The 20613-nt window shown below is 43.2% G+C and overlaps 1 protein-coding gene across 1 annotated transcript; it reads left to right on the forward strand.

Annotated features, from left to right (window-relative positions):
* Window positions 1–1509: 1509 nt before the first annotated feature.
* LOC124112667 (PCI domain-containing protein 2-like) lies at window positions 1510–20551 on the forward strand. Its single transcript, XM_046472801.2, has 15 exons — window positions 1510–1619; window positions 1976–2017; window positions 2806–2927; window positions 5319–5384; window positions 6023–6119; window positions 7173–7276; window positions 9417–9492; window positions 10396–10490; window positions 12310–12356; window positions 15504–15604; window positions 16711–16784; window positions 17412–17537; window positions 18285–18354; window positions 19283–19339; window positions 20317–20551. Exons 1-15 carry the CDS (start codon window positions 1584–1586, stop codon window positions 20404–20406), a joined length of 1203 nt encoding a protein of 400 aa, XP_046328757.1. The 5' UTR covers window positions 1510–1583; the 3' UTR covers window positions 20407–20551.
* The last annotated feature ends 62 nt before the right edge of the window (window positions 20552–20613 follow it).

Below are 20613 nucleotides of genomic sequence, written 5' to 3' on the forward strand. Positions count from 1 at the left end.
CCAAGGATACGTATAATAAAACATCACATATCCAAGGATACATATAATAAAACATCACTTATCCAAGGATACATATAATAAAACATCACTTATCCAAGGATACATATAATAAAACATCACATATCCAAGGACACATATAATAAAACATCACATATCCAAGGACACATATAATAAAACATCACTTATCCAAGGAAGGATACATATAATAAAACATCACATATCCAAGGACACACATAATAAAACATCACATATCCAAGGATACATATAATAAAACATCACTTATCCAAGGACACATATAATAAAACATCACATATCCAAGGACACATATAATAAAACATCACTAATCCAAGGATACATATAATAAAACATCATTTATCCAAGGACACATATAATAAAACATCACTCATCCAAGGACACATATAATAAAACATCACATATCCAAGGACACATATAATAAAACATCACATATCCAAGGATACATATAATAAAACATCACTTATCCAAGGACACATATAATAAAACATCACATATCCAAGGACACATATAATAAAACATCACTTATCCAAGGATACATATAATAAAACATCACTTATCCAAGGACACATATAATAAAACATCACTTATCCAAGGACACATATAATAAAACATCACATATCCAAGGACACATATAATAAAACATCACTTATCCAAGGATACGTATAATAAAACATCACATATCCAAGGACACATATAATAAAACATCACTTATCCAAGGATACATATAATAAAACATCACTTATCCAAGGATACACATAATAAAACATCACTTATCCAAGGATACATATAATAAAACATCACATATCCAAGGATACATATAATAAAACATCACTTATCCAAGGACACATATAATAAAACATCACTTATCCAAGGAAACGTATAATAAAACATCACATATCCAAGGATACATATAATAAAACATCACTTATCCAAGGACACATATAATAAAACATCACTTATCCAAGGATACATATAATAAAACATCACTTATCTCAGGATTAATGTATATAATATAAGACACAAGTTGGTTTAAACATATTTTTATTTCAACACATACGTGTATGATGAAATGGGGATTGGTAAACAAGCAACAATGCCTATATACATACCGCTCCCGATGATGACATATACACATTGGCAATTTTAATACAGAAATTAAAAAACCCACGTACAATATAATAGAAAGGTATAACTAATGCACAGTTCATGTACCACTATAGAAGTTGGTATTACCAGAGACCATATAATTATATGGTCTCTGGTATTACTATTAAAGACTAAGTAAAATATTACTTCCTTAAACACAGGGAAATGCATTCAAGAGAGAACTGACAAAAGGTATTCTCATATTAATAGAAAGCCTTTAAGTTTCACTAACAATCGCTTTAGTAAAGTGAACATTTTTGTTCATTTAATGATATGTGGAAATTTAGAATTGCGAGGGAAAGGATATGAGTTAATATTTTTGTTGTTCGTTTAAAGTGCGATATTCACGCACAGACTATAGCTGTGAGAAAGTACCATCCAAGGGACATAATCCACACATCATGGCGCACGTTTCGTTAAATTCGTTTTTACAGTCGGTACGATTATGATTTAGTTGTAGATTCCGATGTTTATTCGTGTCGTTTTACAAATGTCAAGGTTCAACTCTTAATGGAGTGTAAATGTCATCTATATTTTAGAGTTGAGACTCTTATGGGTATTTTTTTCACTTTTTGGCTCCCCATTTTCAGATTGTCATTGCGAAGATTTTAAAATCAAAACTCGCCGAGCAGTGAGTAAACAAGAAAAGCATAATGTTTTGGCAACTCTGCATTTTACAGAAATGCAGCGCAAACTTGCATGTCGAGATGGAAGAAATCAGTCATCAGTCAACTAAATTTGTTCCTATGACAATTTTCATAAATAACCCATATTTCCAATTTGATTTTTTCAGATTGACTATGCTCTACAAAACAAAGATGGATTATCAGCCGGGGTATGTATAGCTTCAACATATTCAGAGGGAAGTGTACACATATTGTTATTGTGGAAAAAATCTTCAATGCTCCATTTACAAGAGAATCACTAATTCGCCTGGATTCAAGGAGACAATAGATCGGGTCTACTAGATTGGTCAATTGCTTATACCCATTAATGTTCTACCCATAAAGATCTGGGTTGGAATTCGTCTTCAGCAACCCATGCTTGTCATAAGAGTTGACTATGCTTGTCGTAAGACGTGACTGAGAGTGAGAGGTGACTATCGGGTGGTCAGGTTCAGTGACTTTGTTGATGCAAGTCATCATATCTCAATTGTGTAGATCAATGCTCATGATGTAAATGACTGGATTGTCTGGTCCAGACTCACTTATTTACAGACAGCCGTCATTTTGCTGTAGTGAGTGGGTATGGTTTAACACCGCTTTTAACAATATTCCAGCGATATCACGGCGGGGGACACCTTAAATGGGCTTCACACATTGTACCCATGTCGTGAATCGAACCCGGGTCTTCGGCGTGAAGAGCGAACGCTTTAACCACTAGCCAATTTTTTTATATTTTTTTTTCTGTAATATTGCTGAGTGTGGCTATTAACAACAAACAAACAGAAATACTTCACTTTGATAAAATAGGTCATCTGCTATTTCTGCTTGCCACTGGCCAAAGGATCAAGATATAGGATGGAAATTGTGTAAATTAGAAGAGCATCTTTGTACCTGTTAAATGAATCTCTCATTGTGCCTACCTGACCTATGTGAACAGTTTACTCATTGATGTTTGCAGGAGCTTTTGTCATTTCAACACGCCCACATTGCAAGTCCTCGGTGCCAGTTGGAACACCCAGAGTCCCAGGTGCAGAGGGTCCTGGATTCCCCCTTTGATGAAATGGTAGCAGCCCACGTCAGGTAGAGTACTGTTGGTACTGATACCCATGTCATTGGGCTGAGAGGGGTCCGGTGAAAGTCAACTCGTCCCATGTCAGGATCTGCTGGTCAAGTTTCAGTGCAGGTCCCAGTCATGCTACTTCTCCTTCCAGTGTTTGAGGAATACACTGCTACTGTATGGGAGGGACAGATACATTTAAGTCCAGGTCAAGGTTGGAGGCACCAGTACTCAAGTACACCAGTACTCATTCTTTCTTCTCATCAGGCCCCGTTCCATAACAATCTCATTAAACTCAGATCCTAGTTCTCCCTACCGCTAAACAAAGATCTGAGGACATCCAATTAGGGGTTAGTCACAACGACCTTTCATCCGACCACACAGAGCTTCGCTTACAAGATCATGAATGTGACAGTCAGAATGTGATTTCTAATCATGCAACCTCGATAAACTTTAACACGGGGTGTTCCGAACGATAGTTAGAGGCTTAACGACTGAATCCATACAATCTAGACTATCTATTTGCCATTTCAGAATGTTCTTTTGTTTAGATTTCAAATTTTTAATCAAGAATTTGTCAAAATATGTTTCGAAGCGTAGTCGCCAATTTGAAATTAGTGCCATAAAGCAGGAGAAGGCTACCTTCTGATTGGCTAATTGTCATCAGTCATTCCATTGGTCGGTCAAAGTTCACGCAAGGTCGGTCTGACGTGACCCTAAAGGGGTGTTCTCAGATCTTTGTTAAGCGGTAGCAAGAACTAAGATCTGATTTAATGAGATTGGTTCCATAAGCAATCATAGCGCTAAGACTGTCGTAGGTCTATGTTAAAGTATGGGAGTTATACACTTCATAATCTTCTAGGATAAAGAACATCAGTACATCGTCTTTTCAGATTCCCACTGAACCAACAGTCAGGCCGATTGACTGAAAAAACCCACAAAAACAGACCATTACAATATGATACAGGGAATAATCTAGCAAGTGAAGTAAATTTCAGCTGTGGTTCTATATCATTTATTATCTATGTGTATTTACCGTTTCTTCATGCTTCTTATCTTGAAAGTACCTTTTTGAATTTAATACTGCTTTGGTAACCAACTTTACAACCACATGGCCAATATCCAGTCTCTTCCAGAGTAGCCTCCCTTGGATTAATTAACGGAACATACAAAACAGGAGCAATAACCCGAGCGTAACCACATTAACAGACAATTTGGCCGTTACAGGAGTTACGATCATCTTAGCGCTATGATCTCTTTGAGGAATGGACCCCAGAACCCTATACCTATGATGAGGTTAAATGGGATTTAATGTCACGTTAGAGATTATTGCACATGCATAGCGACACGAGATGGGGATGTGTGCGCATGCATGTCATTGTGTGTATGGCTGCTTGTACTTGTCCGGACTAATGCTGAATGTCCGACTCAGACACAGTGTACTGACTCCGAGCCGACCAGTTCTTGTTTTACCATATCTCCTTAGTGCCGAACGCCAGGCAGGGTAACAACAAGTACCAATTCTTTTACCATATTTTACCGGTGGAAGTGGTATACGTCTAAGACCTGCATCACTTCAGGCTTTCCTCCCACATTAAGCTGACACGCCGTGATATTACTGGAAAACTGTTAAGAGCGGCGTTAAACCCAACTCACTCACTCACTGTTGTGTGAGTTATATAGTTTAAAATTGGTCCCCAGCAAATTCAGCAACCCATGCTTGTCGTAAGAGGCGACCAAATGGATCAGGTGACTGGTGACTTGGCTGAATACATGTCTTCATGCCCTGGATCGTTGCTCATGATATCAATTACTGGATTGTCTAGTCAAGACTCAATTAATCACAGGCTGCCATCGTATAGCTGGAATGTTGCTGAGTGCAGTGTTTACCACTGTGTATTCCACAATCACTTGTACACACCGTCTCCAACACTTGTTAATACAACTGTAAAACCAGCGGGAATTGATTTCAGCTTCACCAGTTATCACATGTTAGGTCAATATGCAAATGCTTACCAGTACTTCCGGCTCTCTGCTCACGGATGTTGATTATTTTACCGTGTCAGGTGGTTTGACAATCTGCATCGAGGCGAGGGTCATTTCAACTTTATTTGCAGAAATTATTAAACTTTATTCAAGGAAAAGAGATACAAATCATGTTTATGTATGGAAATAGTTATTGGAACAGTTATTTAGGACGAAATGCAAAGTTTTATTGTCAAATGCTTGGCTGGCTATCGGACGCCGGTTGACATCGCCAGTGGAAAAAAATGTGAGATCTTCGACTCCGTGTATAAGACGACCCCCCTTCTTAGCCCCCTCATTTTAGGTACGAAAAACTTGCCTTATACACAGCGATATACGGTATCAAGAAACAAACAAACAAACATTGTAATGATACTTTTCTCCACCAGATGCTGTTGGGCTGTCGCCAACCATGACTTCATCGAGGCCTACGGCTGTCAGGCTGTCGTCGTGCAATATCCTTCACCCACATGACATTGTACATGTGCATGCAATTATGATTAGTGTTTTCATACTTTCATAATTTTGCAAATGTGACTTATATTTCAACAAGGCTAGTAAGGAGGAAAGAAAAAAAGTTTCCCGAGAGAAGTAAACATCAGCTGAGTACAGACCTGCATAACTTCAGGCTTTCCTCCTACATCAAGAATTGTTAGGCATTATTTAGAAGTTGACGGATGACAAAGTAGAAACAGTTTATAGATATTAATGAAATTGTTATCCATGAATTGTGTCTACTTTGTTGTCTCCTACATCAAGCTGACCATCTTCCTGATGCAAGGGAGTTAACTGATAAAAGTCCAGTTTACACCCTTGCCGAACTAGGCTGGAATTATGGAGCTGTATTTTGGCTGGACTAACGAGTCTATGCATAGTTCAATCAAAATCGTGTTACAAAATTGACATCCGATTTTGGTTGACTGCAGGAAAAGAATGTGTACTGCCAACCTGGCATCAACAGATATTTTCCAAATCTTTTCATGTGATGTCTGAACTTGTTTCACGCTTGTAAACTCAAATGTTTCGACAATCACTGTATGTGAGCCTATTCCTGGATCGAGCATGCATGTTTGTTGACCTTGACCTATGACACAGCATTCACCAAGGCCATGCAGAGTCAGAAGGAGGAGAACTGGTCCCTGCCTCTCATGTTCAGCGTGTGCCTGGACCTCCGCCGCTTTGCCATCAGTGTGAGTACACCAGTCTTTATTCCAGTGTGTATCTTTTCAACTTTATCTTTTAGAGAAGTTGTACTCTGTCCACAGACAACCTAAATCTGAAAATCTACTTTGATGGTAACACTGATACCACACCCTAATGCCACCACCTTACAACCCCTGGTACCTCCCCCTAACACCATTCACTCACACTACACCGACCCCCACATCATCCACTGATGCCACCCTGCCACCATCCCCTGACAACCCCCTGACACCCTCTCCCCCAACACCATTCACTAACACTACACCGACCCCCACATCATCCACTGATGCCACCCTGACAACCCCCTGACACCCCCTCCCCCGACACCACCCCTGACACCACCCCCTGACTGACACCATTCACTGACACAACACCGACCCCCACATCATCCACTGATGCCACCCTGCCACCATCCCCTGACACCCCCTCCCCCGACACCCCCCCTGACACCACCCCCTGACACACACCTCCCCCTGACACCCCCCCTCCCCTGACACCACCCCCTGACTGACACCATTCACTGACACTACACCGACCCCCACATCATCCACTGATGCCACCCTGCCACCATCCCCTGACACCCCCTCCCCCGACACCACCCCTGACACCACCCCCTGACTGACACCATTCACTGACACTACACCGACCCCCACATCATCCACTTATGCCACCCTGCCACCATCCCCTGACACCCCCTCCCCCGACACCACCCCCTGACACACACCGCCCCCTGACACACCCCCTCCCCCGACACCACCCCTGACACCACCCCCTGACTGACACCATTCACTGACACTACACCGACCCCCACATCATCCACTGATGCCACCCTGCCACCATCCCCTGACAACCCCTCCCCCGACACCACCCCTGACACCACCCCCTGACTGACACCATTCACTGACACTACACCGACCCCCACATCATCCACTGATGCCACCCTGTCGCCATCTCCTGACACCCCCCTCCCTCTGACACAGCCCTCCCCCTGACCCCCCCAAGACACAGCCTTCCCCCTCACAGTGTGTATGATGTTGCAGGCTGACGTGCAGGCAGTGATGAAGAGTCGAGGGAAGGCGGGGGAGAGGATGGAGAAGGCAGCCGAGCTACTCATGGGCTGCTTCCGTGTGTGTGCCAGTGACAAGTGAGTCACACGTTCATATCTGGGGGAAGTGACAGTATGGCTGCTTCAGTGTGTGTGCCAGTGACAAGTGAGTCACACGTTCATATCTGGGGGAAGTGAAAGTATGGCTGCTTCCGTGTGTGTGCCAGTGACAAGTGAGTCACAGGTCCATATCTGGGGGAAGTGACAGTATGGCTGCTTCCGTGTGTGTGCCAGTGACAAGTGAGTCACACGTCCATATCTGGGGGAAGTTACAGTACGGCTGCTTCCGTGTGTGTGCCAGTGACAAGTGAGTCACATTTCCATATCTGGGGGAAGTGACAGTATGGCTGCTTCCGTGTGTGTGCCAGTGACAAGTGAGTCACACGTCCATATCTGGGGGAAGTGACAGTATGGCTGCTTCCGTGTGTGTGTCAGTGACAAGTGAGTCACACGTCCATATCTGGGGGAAGTGACAGTATGGCTGCTTCCGTGTGTGTGCCAGTGACAAGTGAGTCACACGTCCATATCTGGGGGAAGTGACAGTATGGCTGCTTCCGTGTGTGTGCCAGTGACAAGTGAGTCACACGTCCATATCTGGGGGGAAGTGACAGTATGGCTGCTTCCGTGTGTGTGCCAGTGACAAGTGAGTCACACGTCCATTTCTGGGGTAAGGGACAGTATGGCTGCTTCCGTGTGTGTGCCAGTGACAAGTGAGTCACACGTCCATATCTGGGGGAAGTGAAAGTATGGCTGCTTCCGTGTGTGTGCCAGTGACAAGTGAGTCACAGGTCCATATCTGGGGTAAGGGACAGTATGGCTGCTTCCGTGTGTGTGCCAGTGACAAGTGAGTCACACGTCCATATCTGGGGGAAGTGACAGTATGGCTGCTTCCGTGTGTGTGCCAGTGACAAGTGAGTCACACGTCCATATCTGGGGTAAGGGACAGTATGGCTGCTTCTGTGTGTGTGCCAGTGACAAGTGAGTCACACGTCCATATCTGGGGGAAGTGAAAGTATGGCTGCTTCCGTGTGTGTGCCAGTGACAAGTGAGTCACACGTCCATATCTGGGGTAAGGGACAGTATGGCTGCTTCCGTGTGTGTGCCAGTGACAAGTGAGTCACACGTCCATATCTGGGGGAAGTGACAGTATGGCTGCTTCCGTGTGTGTGCCAGTGACAAGTGAGTCACACGTCCATATCTGGGGGAAGTGACAGTATGGTTGCATCTTCATGTTGTTCCTTCCTTCATCAGTGCATTTAGCATGTTAAGATTTGGTAGTTTTATATCAATGGCTGATGCTTACTCCGTACCAATAGTACACACCTATGAAAGTAATATCACAAGTTGTTATTTGTGGAATTTTCAAACCAAACGACCAATTAGGAGAAGTAACCACACATACAACTACTTGCTGTGTCTGTTATGAGAAGGGGCAGTCAGGTAGCCTAGTGCTTACAGCGTTTGCTTGTCACGCCGTAGACCCGGGTTCAATTCCCGACATGGGTACAATGTGTGAAGCCCATTTCTGGTGTCTCCCGCGGTGATATTGCTGGAATATTGCTAAAAGCGGCGTAAAACCATACTCACTGACACACTCACTGTTATGAGATGGTAAGCACTGTGCCAAACAAGGACATGTGTACCTTATGACATCTTCTGAGTTAGGGCTTGGATCGGTCACTCGGGTACTCGGGTTGGGTGGGTACTGAGTAGGACCTGGGTACCCACAGGACTACCCGGACCCGTGGATAGTCACGTGATATATTGTTTAATGACAAAAAATATTTGGAACACTATGGGTACACTACAAGTCACTAATTCTTTCTGACTAAGGAGAATTGCTTCTGACCTTTATAGGTTTGAATAAAAATAAAACTTCAGTCAGCTTCATTGTATGCATGACCAGAGCATTTTATACATGTATCTAAATACATTTTACCAGGGCTTCGGTCAAACTATTCCGGACATTTTCGGACATGTCGGACATTTTGGACATTTTGTATCTAACTCTTGAGACCTGCAGCGGGTACCCGGGCAGGGTCGGGTAATAACGGGGCGGGTACCCGGGTAGTAAATTTGGACTCGTCCCAGCCCTATTCTGAGTACTGGGGTGATTGTCGTCTGTGTGATTGGTCGTGAGCTACTTCTATATTTGTGTTGCAAACTTGTGTAATTACAGCCGAGCCGCCGTGGAAGACTCCAAGAAGTGGGGAATGTTGAATCTTGTCAACCAGCTGTTCAAAATATACTTCAAGGTAATAGGAGCCTCTATATGTTCTATGCTCGGAAGTGGCTTCGACTCCAGAGTCATCTGATTATGTTTCTGGGTTTGTCAGCTCCTTCCCAGTACTCGAGGGTTGCATCAAAGAATGTCAAAGAAAGGCATCACTTCGGGCTTCTTCTCATATCAAGCAGACTCACTCACTCACTCACTCACTCACTCACTCACTCACTCACTCACTCACTCACTCACTCACTCACTCACTCACTCACTCACTCACTTTCACATGAACTAGTATAAAGTGTTCATCTGCTGAACAGGGGTGATCGGGTAGCCTAGTGGTTAAAGCATTCGCTCGTCACGCCGAAGACCCGGGTTTGATTCCCGACATGTGTACAATGTGTGAAGCCCATTTTTGGTGTCCCCCGCCATGATATTGCTGGAATATTGCTAAAAGCGGCGTAAAACCATACTCACTCACTCACTCACTCACTCACTCACTCATCTGCTGAACAACCGCCTCTGTGGTTGAGTGGATACAGCTTTTGCATGAAGTGTGGAAGGTGGAACCTTGTATCAAAAGATGTAAAAATATGGAACTTGTTGTTACCCTGCCTGGTGCTCTGCATTGAGAAGATGAACAAGGTCTGTTCAGCTCAGAGTCGGTATGCTGTTTCTAAGTGAGGCTTTAGTAAACACACACTCTCCACACAACTGGATGTTCAGGCTCTAAGACTTTCTTGATCTACGGCGTGGGTCGTTGCTCATAGTATCTGTCAGTGGATTGTCTGTAGCACACTCACCTATTGACAGGCTGTCCTCATTGACGTGGAATGTTGCTGAGTGTAGGGTGACCTGGGTTAAACAGGCACTCATGCCCCTGGTCCCACATATAATTGGTGGCCTTATCCTTGACTATGTGTCACTTCTACTCCAGATTAACAAGCTTCACTTGTGTAAACCTCTGATTCGAGCCATCGACAGTCTGGCGATCAAGGATCGGTTCAGTCTCTCCCAGCTCATCACATACAGGTAGGTCTGTCTGTCTCTCCCAGCTCATCACATACAGGTAGGTCTGTCTGTCTCTCCAAGCTCATCACATACAGGTAGGTCTGTCTGTCTCTCCAAGCTCATCACATACAGGTAGGTCCATCTGTCTCTCTCATCTCATCATGTACAGGTAGGTCTGTCTGTCTCTCTCATCTCATCATGTACAGGTAGGTCTGTCTGTCTCTCCCAGCTCATTACATACAGGTAGGTCCATCTGTCTCTCTCATCTCATCATGTACAGGTAGGTCTGTCTGTCTCTCCCAGCTCATTACATACAGGTAGGTCCGTCTGTCTCTCTCATCTCATCATGTACAGGTAGGTCTGTCTGTCTCTCCCAGCTCATTACATACAGGTAGGTCCATCTGTCTCTCTCATCTCATCATGTACAGGTAGGTCTGTCTGTCTCTCCCAGCTCATTACATACAGGTAGGTCCGTCTGTCTCTCTCATCTCATCATGTACAGGTAGGTCTGTCTGTCTCTCCCAGCTCATTACATACAGGTAGGTCCATCTGTCTCTCTCATCTCATCATGTACAGGTAGGTCTGTCTGTCTCTCCCAGCTCATCACATACAGGTAGGTCCGTCTGTCTCTCTCATCTCATCATGTACAGGTAGGTCTGTCTGTCTCTCCCAGCTCATCACATACAGGTAGGTCCATCTGTCTCTCTCATCTCATCATGTACAGGTAGGTCTGTCTGTCTCTCTCATCTCATCATGTACAGGTAGGTCTGTCTGTCTCTCCCAGCTCATTACATACAGGTAGGTCCATCTGTCTCTCTCATCTCATCATGTACAGGTAGGTCTGTCTGTCTCTCCCAGCTCATTACATACAGGTAGGTCCGTCTGTCTCTCTCATCTCATCATGTACAGGTAGGTCTGTCTGTCTCTCCCAGCTCATTACATACAGGTAGGTCCATCTGTCTCTCTCATCTCATCATGTACAGGTAGGTCTGTCTGTCTCTCCCAGCTCATTACATACAGGTAGGTCCGTCTGTCTCTCTCATCTCATCATGTACAGGTAGGTCTGTCTGTCTCTCCCAGCTCATTACATACAGGTAGGTCCGTCTGTCTCTCCAAGCTCATCACATACAGGTAGATCTGTCTGTCTCTCTCATCTCATCATGTACAGGTAGGTCTGTCTGTCTCTCCCAGCTCATTACATACAGGTAGGTCCATCTGTCTCTCTCATCTCATCATGTACAGGTAGGTCTGTCTGTCTCTCCCAGCTCATTACATACAGGTAGGTCCGTCTGTCTCTCTCATCTCATCATGTACAGGTAGGTCTGTCTGTCTCTCCCAGCTCATTACATACAGGTAGGTCCATCTGTCTCTCTCATCTCATCATGTACAGGTAGGTCTGTCTGTCTCTCCGAGCTCATTACATACAGGTAGGTCCGTCTGTCTCTCTCATCTCATCACATACAGGTAGGTCTGTCTGTCTCTCTCATCTCATCATGTACAGGTAGGTCTGTCTGTCTCTCCCAGCTCATCACATACAGGTAGGTCTGTCTGTCTCTCTCATCTCATCATGTACAGGTAGGTCTGTCTGTCTCTCCCAACTCATCACATGCAGGTTGGTTTGAGGCTTGTACATACAGACTTGCACCTCTGCAGCGTAAAATAACTTTCACTTTCAATTATCAACAGGTGGGTATGTACCAATCAAAAGACATGTTGCTAGCTGCTGTGGTCCTGCTGCACATAGAATAACACCATTAATTTGGAATTAAGGAGCAAAGTCATAATGTTTGTTCCATGCACTCCTTGGTATATAATATTTCAGCCTTGTTTCGTATTTCAGGTACTATGTCGGGAGGAAGGCCATGTTTGACAGCGACTACAAGGGAGGTAAGTGTTGACTTGAACATACTAGTATTCCATAGCTTGTAGGTAACTGACCGTTACATGATTCCAGGGCAGGATAAGCTTGTAGGTAACTGACCGTTACAGGATTTCAGGGCAGGATAAGCTTGTAGGTAACTGACCGTTACAGGATTCCAGGGCAGAATAAGCTTGTAGGTAACTGACCGTTACAGCATTCCAGAGCAGAATAAGCTTGTAGGTAACTGACCGTTACAGGATTCCAGGGCAGAATAAGCTTGTAGGTAACTGACCGTTACAGGATTCCAGAGCAGAATAAGCTTGTAGGTAACTGACCGTTACAGGATTCTAGGGCAGAATAAGCTTGTAGGTAACTGACCGTTGCAGGATTCTAGGGCAGAATAAGCTTGTAGGTAACTGACAGGTACAGGATTCCCTGGGCAGAATAAGCTTGTAGGTAACTGACCGTTGCAGGATTCTAGGGCAGAATAAGCTTGTAGGTAACTGACTGTTGCAGGATTCTAGGGCAGAATAAGCTTGTAGGTAACTGACAGGTACAGGATTCCTGGGCAGAATAAGCTTGTAGGTAACTGACCGTTGCAGGATTCTAGGGCAGAATAAGCTTGTAGGTAACTGACCGTTACAGGATTCCAGGGCAGAATAAGCTTGAAGGTAACTGACCGTTACATGATTCTAGGGCAGAATAAGCTTGTAGGTAACTGACCGTTACAGGATTCCAGGGCAGAATAAGCTTGAAGGTAACTGACCGTTACATGATTCTAGGGCAGAATAAGCTTGTAGGTAACTGACCGTTACAGGATTCTAGGGCAGAATAAGCTTGTAGGTAACTGACCGTTGCAGGATTCTAGGGCAGAATAAGCTTGTAGGTAACTGACCGTTACAGGATTCCAGGGCAGAATAAGCTTGAAGGTAACTGACCATTACATGATTCTAGGGCAGAATAAGCTTGTAGGTAACTGACCGTTACAGGATTCCAGGGCAGAAAAAGCTTGTAGGTAACTGACCGTTACAGGATTCTAGGGCAGAATAAGCTTGTAGGTAACTGACAGTTACAGGATTCTAGGGCAGAATAAGCTTGTAGGTAACTGACCGTTACAGGATTTCAGGGCAGAATAAGCTTGTAGGTAACTGATTGTTACAGGGTTCCAGAGCAGAATACGCTTGTAGGTAACTGGCCGTTACAGGATTCCAGAGCAGAATACGCTTGTAGGTAACTGACCGTTACAGGATTCTAGGGAAGAATAAGCTTGTAGATAACTGACCGTTACAGGATTCCAGGGCAGAATACGCTTGTAGGTAACTGACCGTTACAGGATTTCAGGGCAGAATAAGGTTCAACTACACAATTCTTGTCTTCAAATGGGGATACTTGTGCAGAACAGATCCCAAGTACCCAGTACACTGTTGAGGATCCATCCTTCTTAAATGCTGTTCAGAATCCATCCTTTAACACTGTTGAGGATCCATCCTTCTTTAACACTGTTGAGAATCCATCCTTTAACACTGTTGAGGATCCATCCTTCTACCCTGTTGAGGATCCATCCTTCTTTAATGCTGTTGAGAATCCATCCTTTAACACTGTTGAGGATCCATCCTTCTTTAACACTGTTGAGGATCCATCCTTTAACACTGTTGAGAATCCATCCTTTAACACTGTTAAGAATTCATCCTTTTTTAACACTGTTGAGAATCCATCCTTTAATGCTGTTAAGAATGCATCCTTCTTTTAAACATTTTTGAGAATCCATCCTTTAACATGATAAGAATCCATCCTTGTTTCACACTGTTAAGAATCCATCCTTGTTTCACACTGTTAAGAATCCATCCTTGTTTCACACTGTTAAGAATCCATCCTTGTTTCACACTGTTAAGAATCCATCCTTGTTTCACACTGTTAAGAATCCATCCTTGTTTCACACTGTTAAGAATCCATCCTTGTTTCACACTGTTAAGAATCCATCCTTGTTTCACACTGTTAAGAATCCATCCTTGTTTCACACTGTTAAGAATCCATCCTTGTTTCACACTGTTAAGAATCCATCCTTGTTTCACACTGTTGAGAATCCATCCTTGTTTCACACTGTTAAGAATCCATCCTTCTTTAACAGTGTTGAGAATCCATCCTTTAACACTGTTAAGAATCCATCCTTGTTTCACACTGTTGAGAATCCATCCTTGTTTCACACTGTTAAGAATCCATCCTTCTTTAACAGTGTTGAGAATCCATCCTTTAACACTGTTAAGAATCCATCCTTCTTTAACAGTGTTGCAAGTCAATCCTTCTTTAACACTTTTGAGAAACCATCCTTTAACACTGCTAAGAATCCACCCTTAAACGCTGTTAAGAATCCATCCTTCTTTAACACTGTTGAGAATCTATCCTTCTTTAGCACTGTTGAGAATCCATTCTTTTATACTGTTAAGAATCCATCCTTCTTTAACATGTTGAGAATCCATCCTTTAACACTGTTAAGAATCCATTCTTCTTTAACATGTTGAGAATCCATCCTTTAACATTGTTGAGAATCCATTCTTTAATGCTGTTAAGAATCCATCCTTCTTTAATGCTGTTGAGAATCCATCCTTTAACACTGTTAAGAATCCATCCTTCTTTAATGCTGTTGAGAATCCATCCTTTTACACTGTTAAGAATCCATTCTTCTTTAATGCTGTTGAGAATCCATCCTTTAACACTGTTGAGGATCTACCCTTCTTTAATGCTGTTGAGAATCCATCCTTCTTTAACACTGTTGAGGATCCATCCTTCTACCCTGTTGAACATCTATTCTTCTTTAATGCTGTTGAGAATCCATCCTTTAACACTGTTGAGGATCCATCCTTCTTTAACACTGTTGAGGATCCATCCTTTAATGCTGTTAAGAATCCATCCTTCTTTAACAGTGTTGCAAGTCAATCCTTCTTTAACACTTTTGGGAAACCATCCTTTAACTCTGCTAAGAATCCACCTTTTAACGCTGTTAAGAATCCATTCTTCTTTAACATGTTGAGAATCCATCCTTTAACATTGTTGAGAATCCATCCTTTAACACTGTTAAGAATCCATCCTTCTTTAACACTGTTGAGAATGAACTCTTTGATGCTTCTGAGATTCACTGTGTAAATTAGCTTTATTGTCTATTATCTTTGTTTCAGCGGAGGAATATCTCACTTTTGCGTTTGAGAGGTGTCATCGGCAGTGCAAGAAAAACAAACGTCTCATCCTTATCTACCTTATCCCTGTCAAGATGCTGCTGGTGAGTGACTGCAAGTTTAACAGGACGTAGACTAAACTAGACGCAGACTTAACAGGACGAAGACTAAATTTGAGGCAGACCAAACTAGACGCAGACTAAACTGGACGCAGACTAAACAGGACGCAGACTTAACAGGATGCAGACTAAAATGGAGGCAGATTGAACAGGACGCAGACTGAACAGGATGCAGACTAAACTTGACGCAGAATGAACAGGACACAGACTAAACAGGATGCAGACTAAACTTGACAAAGACTAAACTTGACAAAGACTAAACTAGACGCAGATTGAACAGAATGCAGACTAAACTTGACGCAGAATTAACAGGACGCAAACTAAACAGGATGCAGACGAAACAGGATGCAGACTAAACAGGATGCAGACTAAACTGGATGCAGACTAAACTGGACGCAGACTAAACTGGACGCAGACTAAAGTGGATGCAGACTAAAGTGGATTGAGACTAAACAGGATGCAGACTAAACTTGACGCAGAATGAACAGGACGCAGACTTAACAGGATGCAGACTAAACTTGACAAAGACTAAACTGGACGCAGATTGAACAGGATGCAGACTGAACAGAATGCAGACTAAACTTGACGCAGAATTAACAGGATGCAGACTAAACAGGATGCAGACTAAAGTGGATGCAGACTAAACAGGACGCTGATTGAACAGGACGCAGACTAAACAGGACGCAGACTGAACAGGACGCAGACTAAACTGGACGCAAACTAAAGAGGATGCAGACTAAAGTGGATGCAGACTAAACAGGATGCAGACTAAACCGGACGCAGACTGAACAGGACGCAGACTAAACTGGACGCAGACTAAACTGAATGCAGACTAAGTGGATTGAGACTAAACAGGATGCAGACTAAACAGGACGCAGACTAAACTGGATGCAGACTAAACTGGACGCAAACTGAACCATGTACACTAGATGCAGATGAAGCGTACATGTAACATGTAAGTTTTCATGTATTCACTGTGATGGAAGAGCATACATCCTGTATCAATTACATCCACCACGACCCTACGAATCGTTCGTTCATGTTTACCTAGGAATATATAGTCATGTGTTGATCTTGTCCTCTCTCTCCAGGGACAGATGCCGACATTCGCCGTTCTACACAAGTACAACCTCAAGCAGTTTGCAGATGTTGCTCGGGCTGTGAGGTAGGGGAGATAACTCATGCACATGAATCGAGAATAATCTAACATTCCTTGAATTTGGTGAATGTCTGTATAGACATTTGTGAACACTGTTGAGAATCCATCCTTCTTTAATTGTTGTGAAGCCATCCTTCTTTAACACTGTTAAGAACCAATACTTCTTTAACACTGTTGAGAACCCATCCTTCTTTAATGCTGTTGATAATTCATCCTTCTTTAACATGTTGAGAATCCATCCTTTAACTTGTTGAGAATCCACCCTTCTTTATCACTGTTGAGAATCCATACTTTATCACTGTTGATAATCCATCCTTCTTTAACACTGTTGATAATTCATCCTTCTTTAACACTGTTGAGAATCCATCCTTCTTTAACATTTTGAGAATCAACCCTTCTTTAACACTGTTGAGAACCCATCCTTCTTTGACACTGTTAAGGTCCCATTGTTCTTTAACACTGTTGAAAATCCAAACTTTTTATAACACTGTTGAGAATCCATCTTTGAACACTGTTACCAATCCATCCTACTGTCTCTGACATTGTTGTGACACCCTTCAACACTGCTGTTAGTTTCTCTAACACTACTGTGACTATCGGAGTCTCTAACACTGTCATCACGGTGTTCCCCAGTTCAGGCAACCTGCTGCAGCTGAACACAGCCCTCCTGAAACACGAGGCGTTCTTCATCAAGTGTGGCATCTACCTGATCCTGGAGAAGCTGAAGATCATCACCTACAGGAACCTCTTCAAGAAAGTGTAAGTCTGATATCCAGCTCCCGTCAGTGCAGGTGTCTTGAAACATTCCGACTTATCCAGCTGAGTAGGCTCCAGTACCTCCTACACATGGCAAGAAGTACTGAGGGATTGGACGTACACCTACAACCACCGATGTGCACGCTGTGTAAATCCTCACAGAATCAGACTTACGCAAAGTGTGCACAGTGTTTTTTATGTTTATACCATAAATACAAATTCATATTGAAGTCAACACTTATCAATTAAATTCTGATATTAAATTCAGAGTCCTTATTTAATCACTGACACAAAAAGACTAAGACAGTGACATCGTTCTATGCTGTAATGCATCACAAGCCCTGCCCTCCCTACCATCAACCAATCAGGAAACGGTAGACCGCCTTTCTCTTTGCAAAATACTGTGATTAGCCAATCAAATGTCACAGAATCACTTGCAAATTATTCATTATTAGGTATCACAAAAGATGTCAGCCGTGAAGATCCGGGTCTTCAGCAACCCATGCTTGTTGTAAGAGGCGACTAATGGGATCGGTTGGTCAGGCTCGCTGACCTGGTTGATGCATGTCATTGTATCCCAATTGCCTAGATCTATGCTCATGATGTTAATCACTGGAATGTATGGTGTAAATTATTTGCAGACATCCATCCTAGTCTGGATATTGGTTAGTTCGGCGTTAAACAACATACGAACACAAAAAGATGTTTTAACCTTTATGATACATCTTTATCTCTATTGCTTTGTTACAGATACTTGATCCATCAGAAGAACCATCTCCTGCCTCTCGACGACTTCACCACGGCACTGAGACTCATGCAGGTATGTTCCCAATATAATCACAACAACCACTGGCTTGTCTGGTCCAGAGTTGATGATATACAGGTTGTCATGACGCCAGTACTCACACCATCAATCACTGGTTTGTCTAGTCAAGAGTTGATGATATACAGGCTGTCATGACATCAGTACTCACAACATCAATCACTGGTTCGTCCGGTCCAGAGTTGATGATATAGGCTGTCATGACATCAGTACTCACAACATCAATCACTGGTTTGTCTGGTCCAGAGTTGATGATATGAAGGCTGTCATGACATCAGTACTCACAACATCAATCACTGGTTTGTCTGGTCCAGAGTTGATGATATACAGGTTGTCATGACGCCAGTACTCACACCATCAATCACTGGTTTGTCCGGTCCAGAGTTGATGATATACAGGCTGTCATGACATCAGTACTCACAACATCAATCACTGGTTCGTCCGGTCCAGAGTTGATGATATAGGCTGTCATGACATCAGTACTCACAACATCAATCACTGGTTCGTCCGGTCCAGAGTTGATGAAATAGGCTGTCATGACATCAGTACTCACAACATCAATCACTGGTTCGTCCGGTCCAGAGTTGATGATATAGGCTGTCATGACATCAGTACTCACAACATCAATCACTGGTTTGTCTGGTCCAGAGTTGATGATATGAAGGCTGTCATGACATCAGTACTCACAACATCAATCACTGGTTTGTCTGGTCCAGAGTTGATGATATAGTCTGTCATGACATCAGTACTCAAAACATCAATCACTGGTGGAAGCGAGAACTAAGATGTAATTTTAATGAGATTGGTTATATTCCAATACACAGAACTATTAAAGATGTAGCACTGTGTGGGTCTGAGTTCTAGTCATGTGTGAGACTGCTGCTTGTTGTCAAAGGTTTATGTATGTGCCCTATGTTTGTTCCAGGTTGAGGACATCGATGATGACGAGACGCAGTGTATCATCGCTAACCTAATATTTGAGGTAGGTGTCTTGCTCAGGTTTCACCTAGTAGGATTAAGGGGTAAGCCGGGGATCGGGTGGACACAATGGCAGCTCACATGGACCTGGATGGTTAAAGTCATCAGCACACCGTTGATCTGACAAATGTGTGTCTTCACTGTGCCATCCCACACACAATTAGGACTGTCAATGACTTTGTATTGATACACCTGTCCATAGGGCGATCTTGATACAATACACGACACAATACACAATACAATATACTATGAATGAAATTTGCCATTTGCCATTCTTGGAGACAACCTAACCAAAAAATGTTTAGTAGATTTCAGGTAATTAAGCCTTGAGTTCCCATGTTATAACAAGCAGAAATAGTTTGTCACAATTATTGTTTGTTTGTTGGTTGTTTAACGCCGCACTCAGCAATATTCCAGCTATATGATGGCGGTCTGTAAATAATCAAGTCTGGACCAGATAATCCAGTGATTGACATCATGAGCATCGACCCACACCATTGGGATACGATGACATGCATCAACCAAGTCATCACGCCAGACCACCCGATCCTCTTACGACAAGCATAGTCACCTTCGCCACAGGACCGCCTCCGTGGTCTAGTGGTAGTAGAGCGTCCGCCCGGAGGTTCGCGGAAGGTCCGGGGTTCGATCCCCAACCGCGTCATACCACAAGACGTTAAAAGATGGTACCTGTTGTTACCCTGTCTGGCGTTCGGCATTAAGGGGCTAAAATAAGGACTGGTCGGCTCGGAGTCAGTATGCTGTGTCTGAGTGGGGTATTCATGTTAAACTGTGGCATGGTATCTCAGTGAGCTAGCACTATAAATCGGCATCAGTCCGGACTAGTACAAGCAGCCACACAAACACATACGTGTACATGCACATCGCTATATAAGTGCAATAATCTTGGACGCAACGTTAAACCTTCAATTATTCTTGTAACATTTTGTATCAATACACGGATATTTCGTTTGGTTTCAGAACAAAATCAAAGGGTACATCTCTCATCAGCATCAGAAGCTTGTTGTCAGCAAACAGAACCCATTCCCCGTGCTGGCCACAGTTTTATAGTACACCATCAGCAACATCCGAATCAATTCTTAACTTCAGCATCATTGTGGACCATTGTGGAGCATTGTGACATCGTCAGTTACCATGACATCAAAATCAAATGTCATCATTATTCTCTCTGCTACTGAAGCTGGTTAGCTGTACTTTACACACACAAGACAATACCTATCAGACTTAAAAAATAAAAGAATTGGTTCTCAGGCAGTG

The sequence above is a fragment of the Haliotis rufescens genome, unplaced genomic scaffold (genome assembly GCF_023055435.1).
Source record: "Haliotis rufescens isolate VD_foot unplaced genomic scaffold, xgHalRufe1.0.p SCAF_9, whole genome shotgun sequence".
NCBI classification, from domain to species: Eukaryota; Metazoa; Mollusca; class Gastropoda; order Lepetellida; family Haliotidae; genus Haliotis; species Haliotis rufescens.

Excerpts from the sequence above, each read along its gene's own strand:
- LOC124112667 (XM_046472801.2), top strand. The coding sequence starts at position 1,584 with ATGGCGCACGTTTCGTTAAATTCGTTTTTACAGTCG. Across the intron at positions 10,491-12,309 it reads TCCCAGCTCATCACATACAG|GTACTATGTCGGGAGGAAGG; the intron begins GTAGGTCTGTCT and ends TTCGTATTTCAG. Across the intron at positions 15,605-16,710 it reads TCCCTGTCAAGATGCTGCTG|GGACAGATGCCGACATTCGC; the intron begins GTGAGTGACTGC and ends CTCTCTCTCCAG.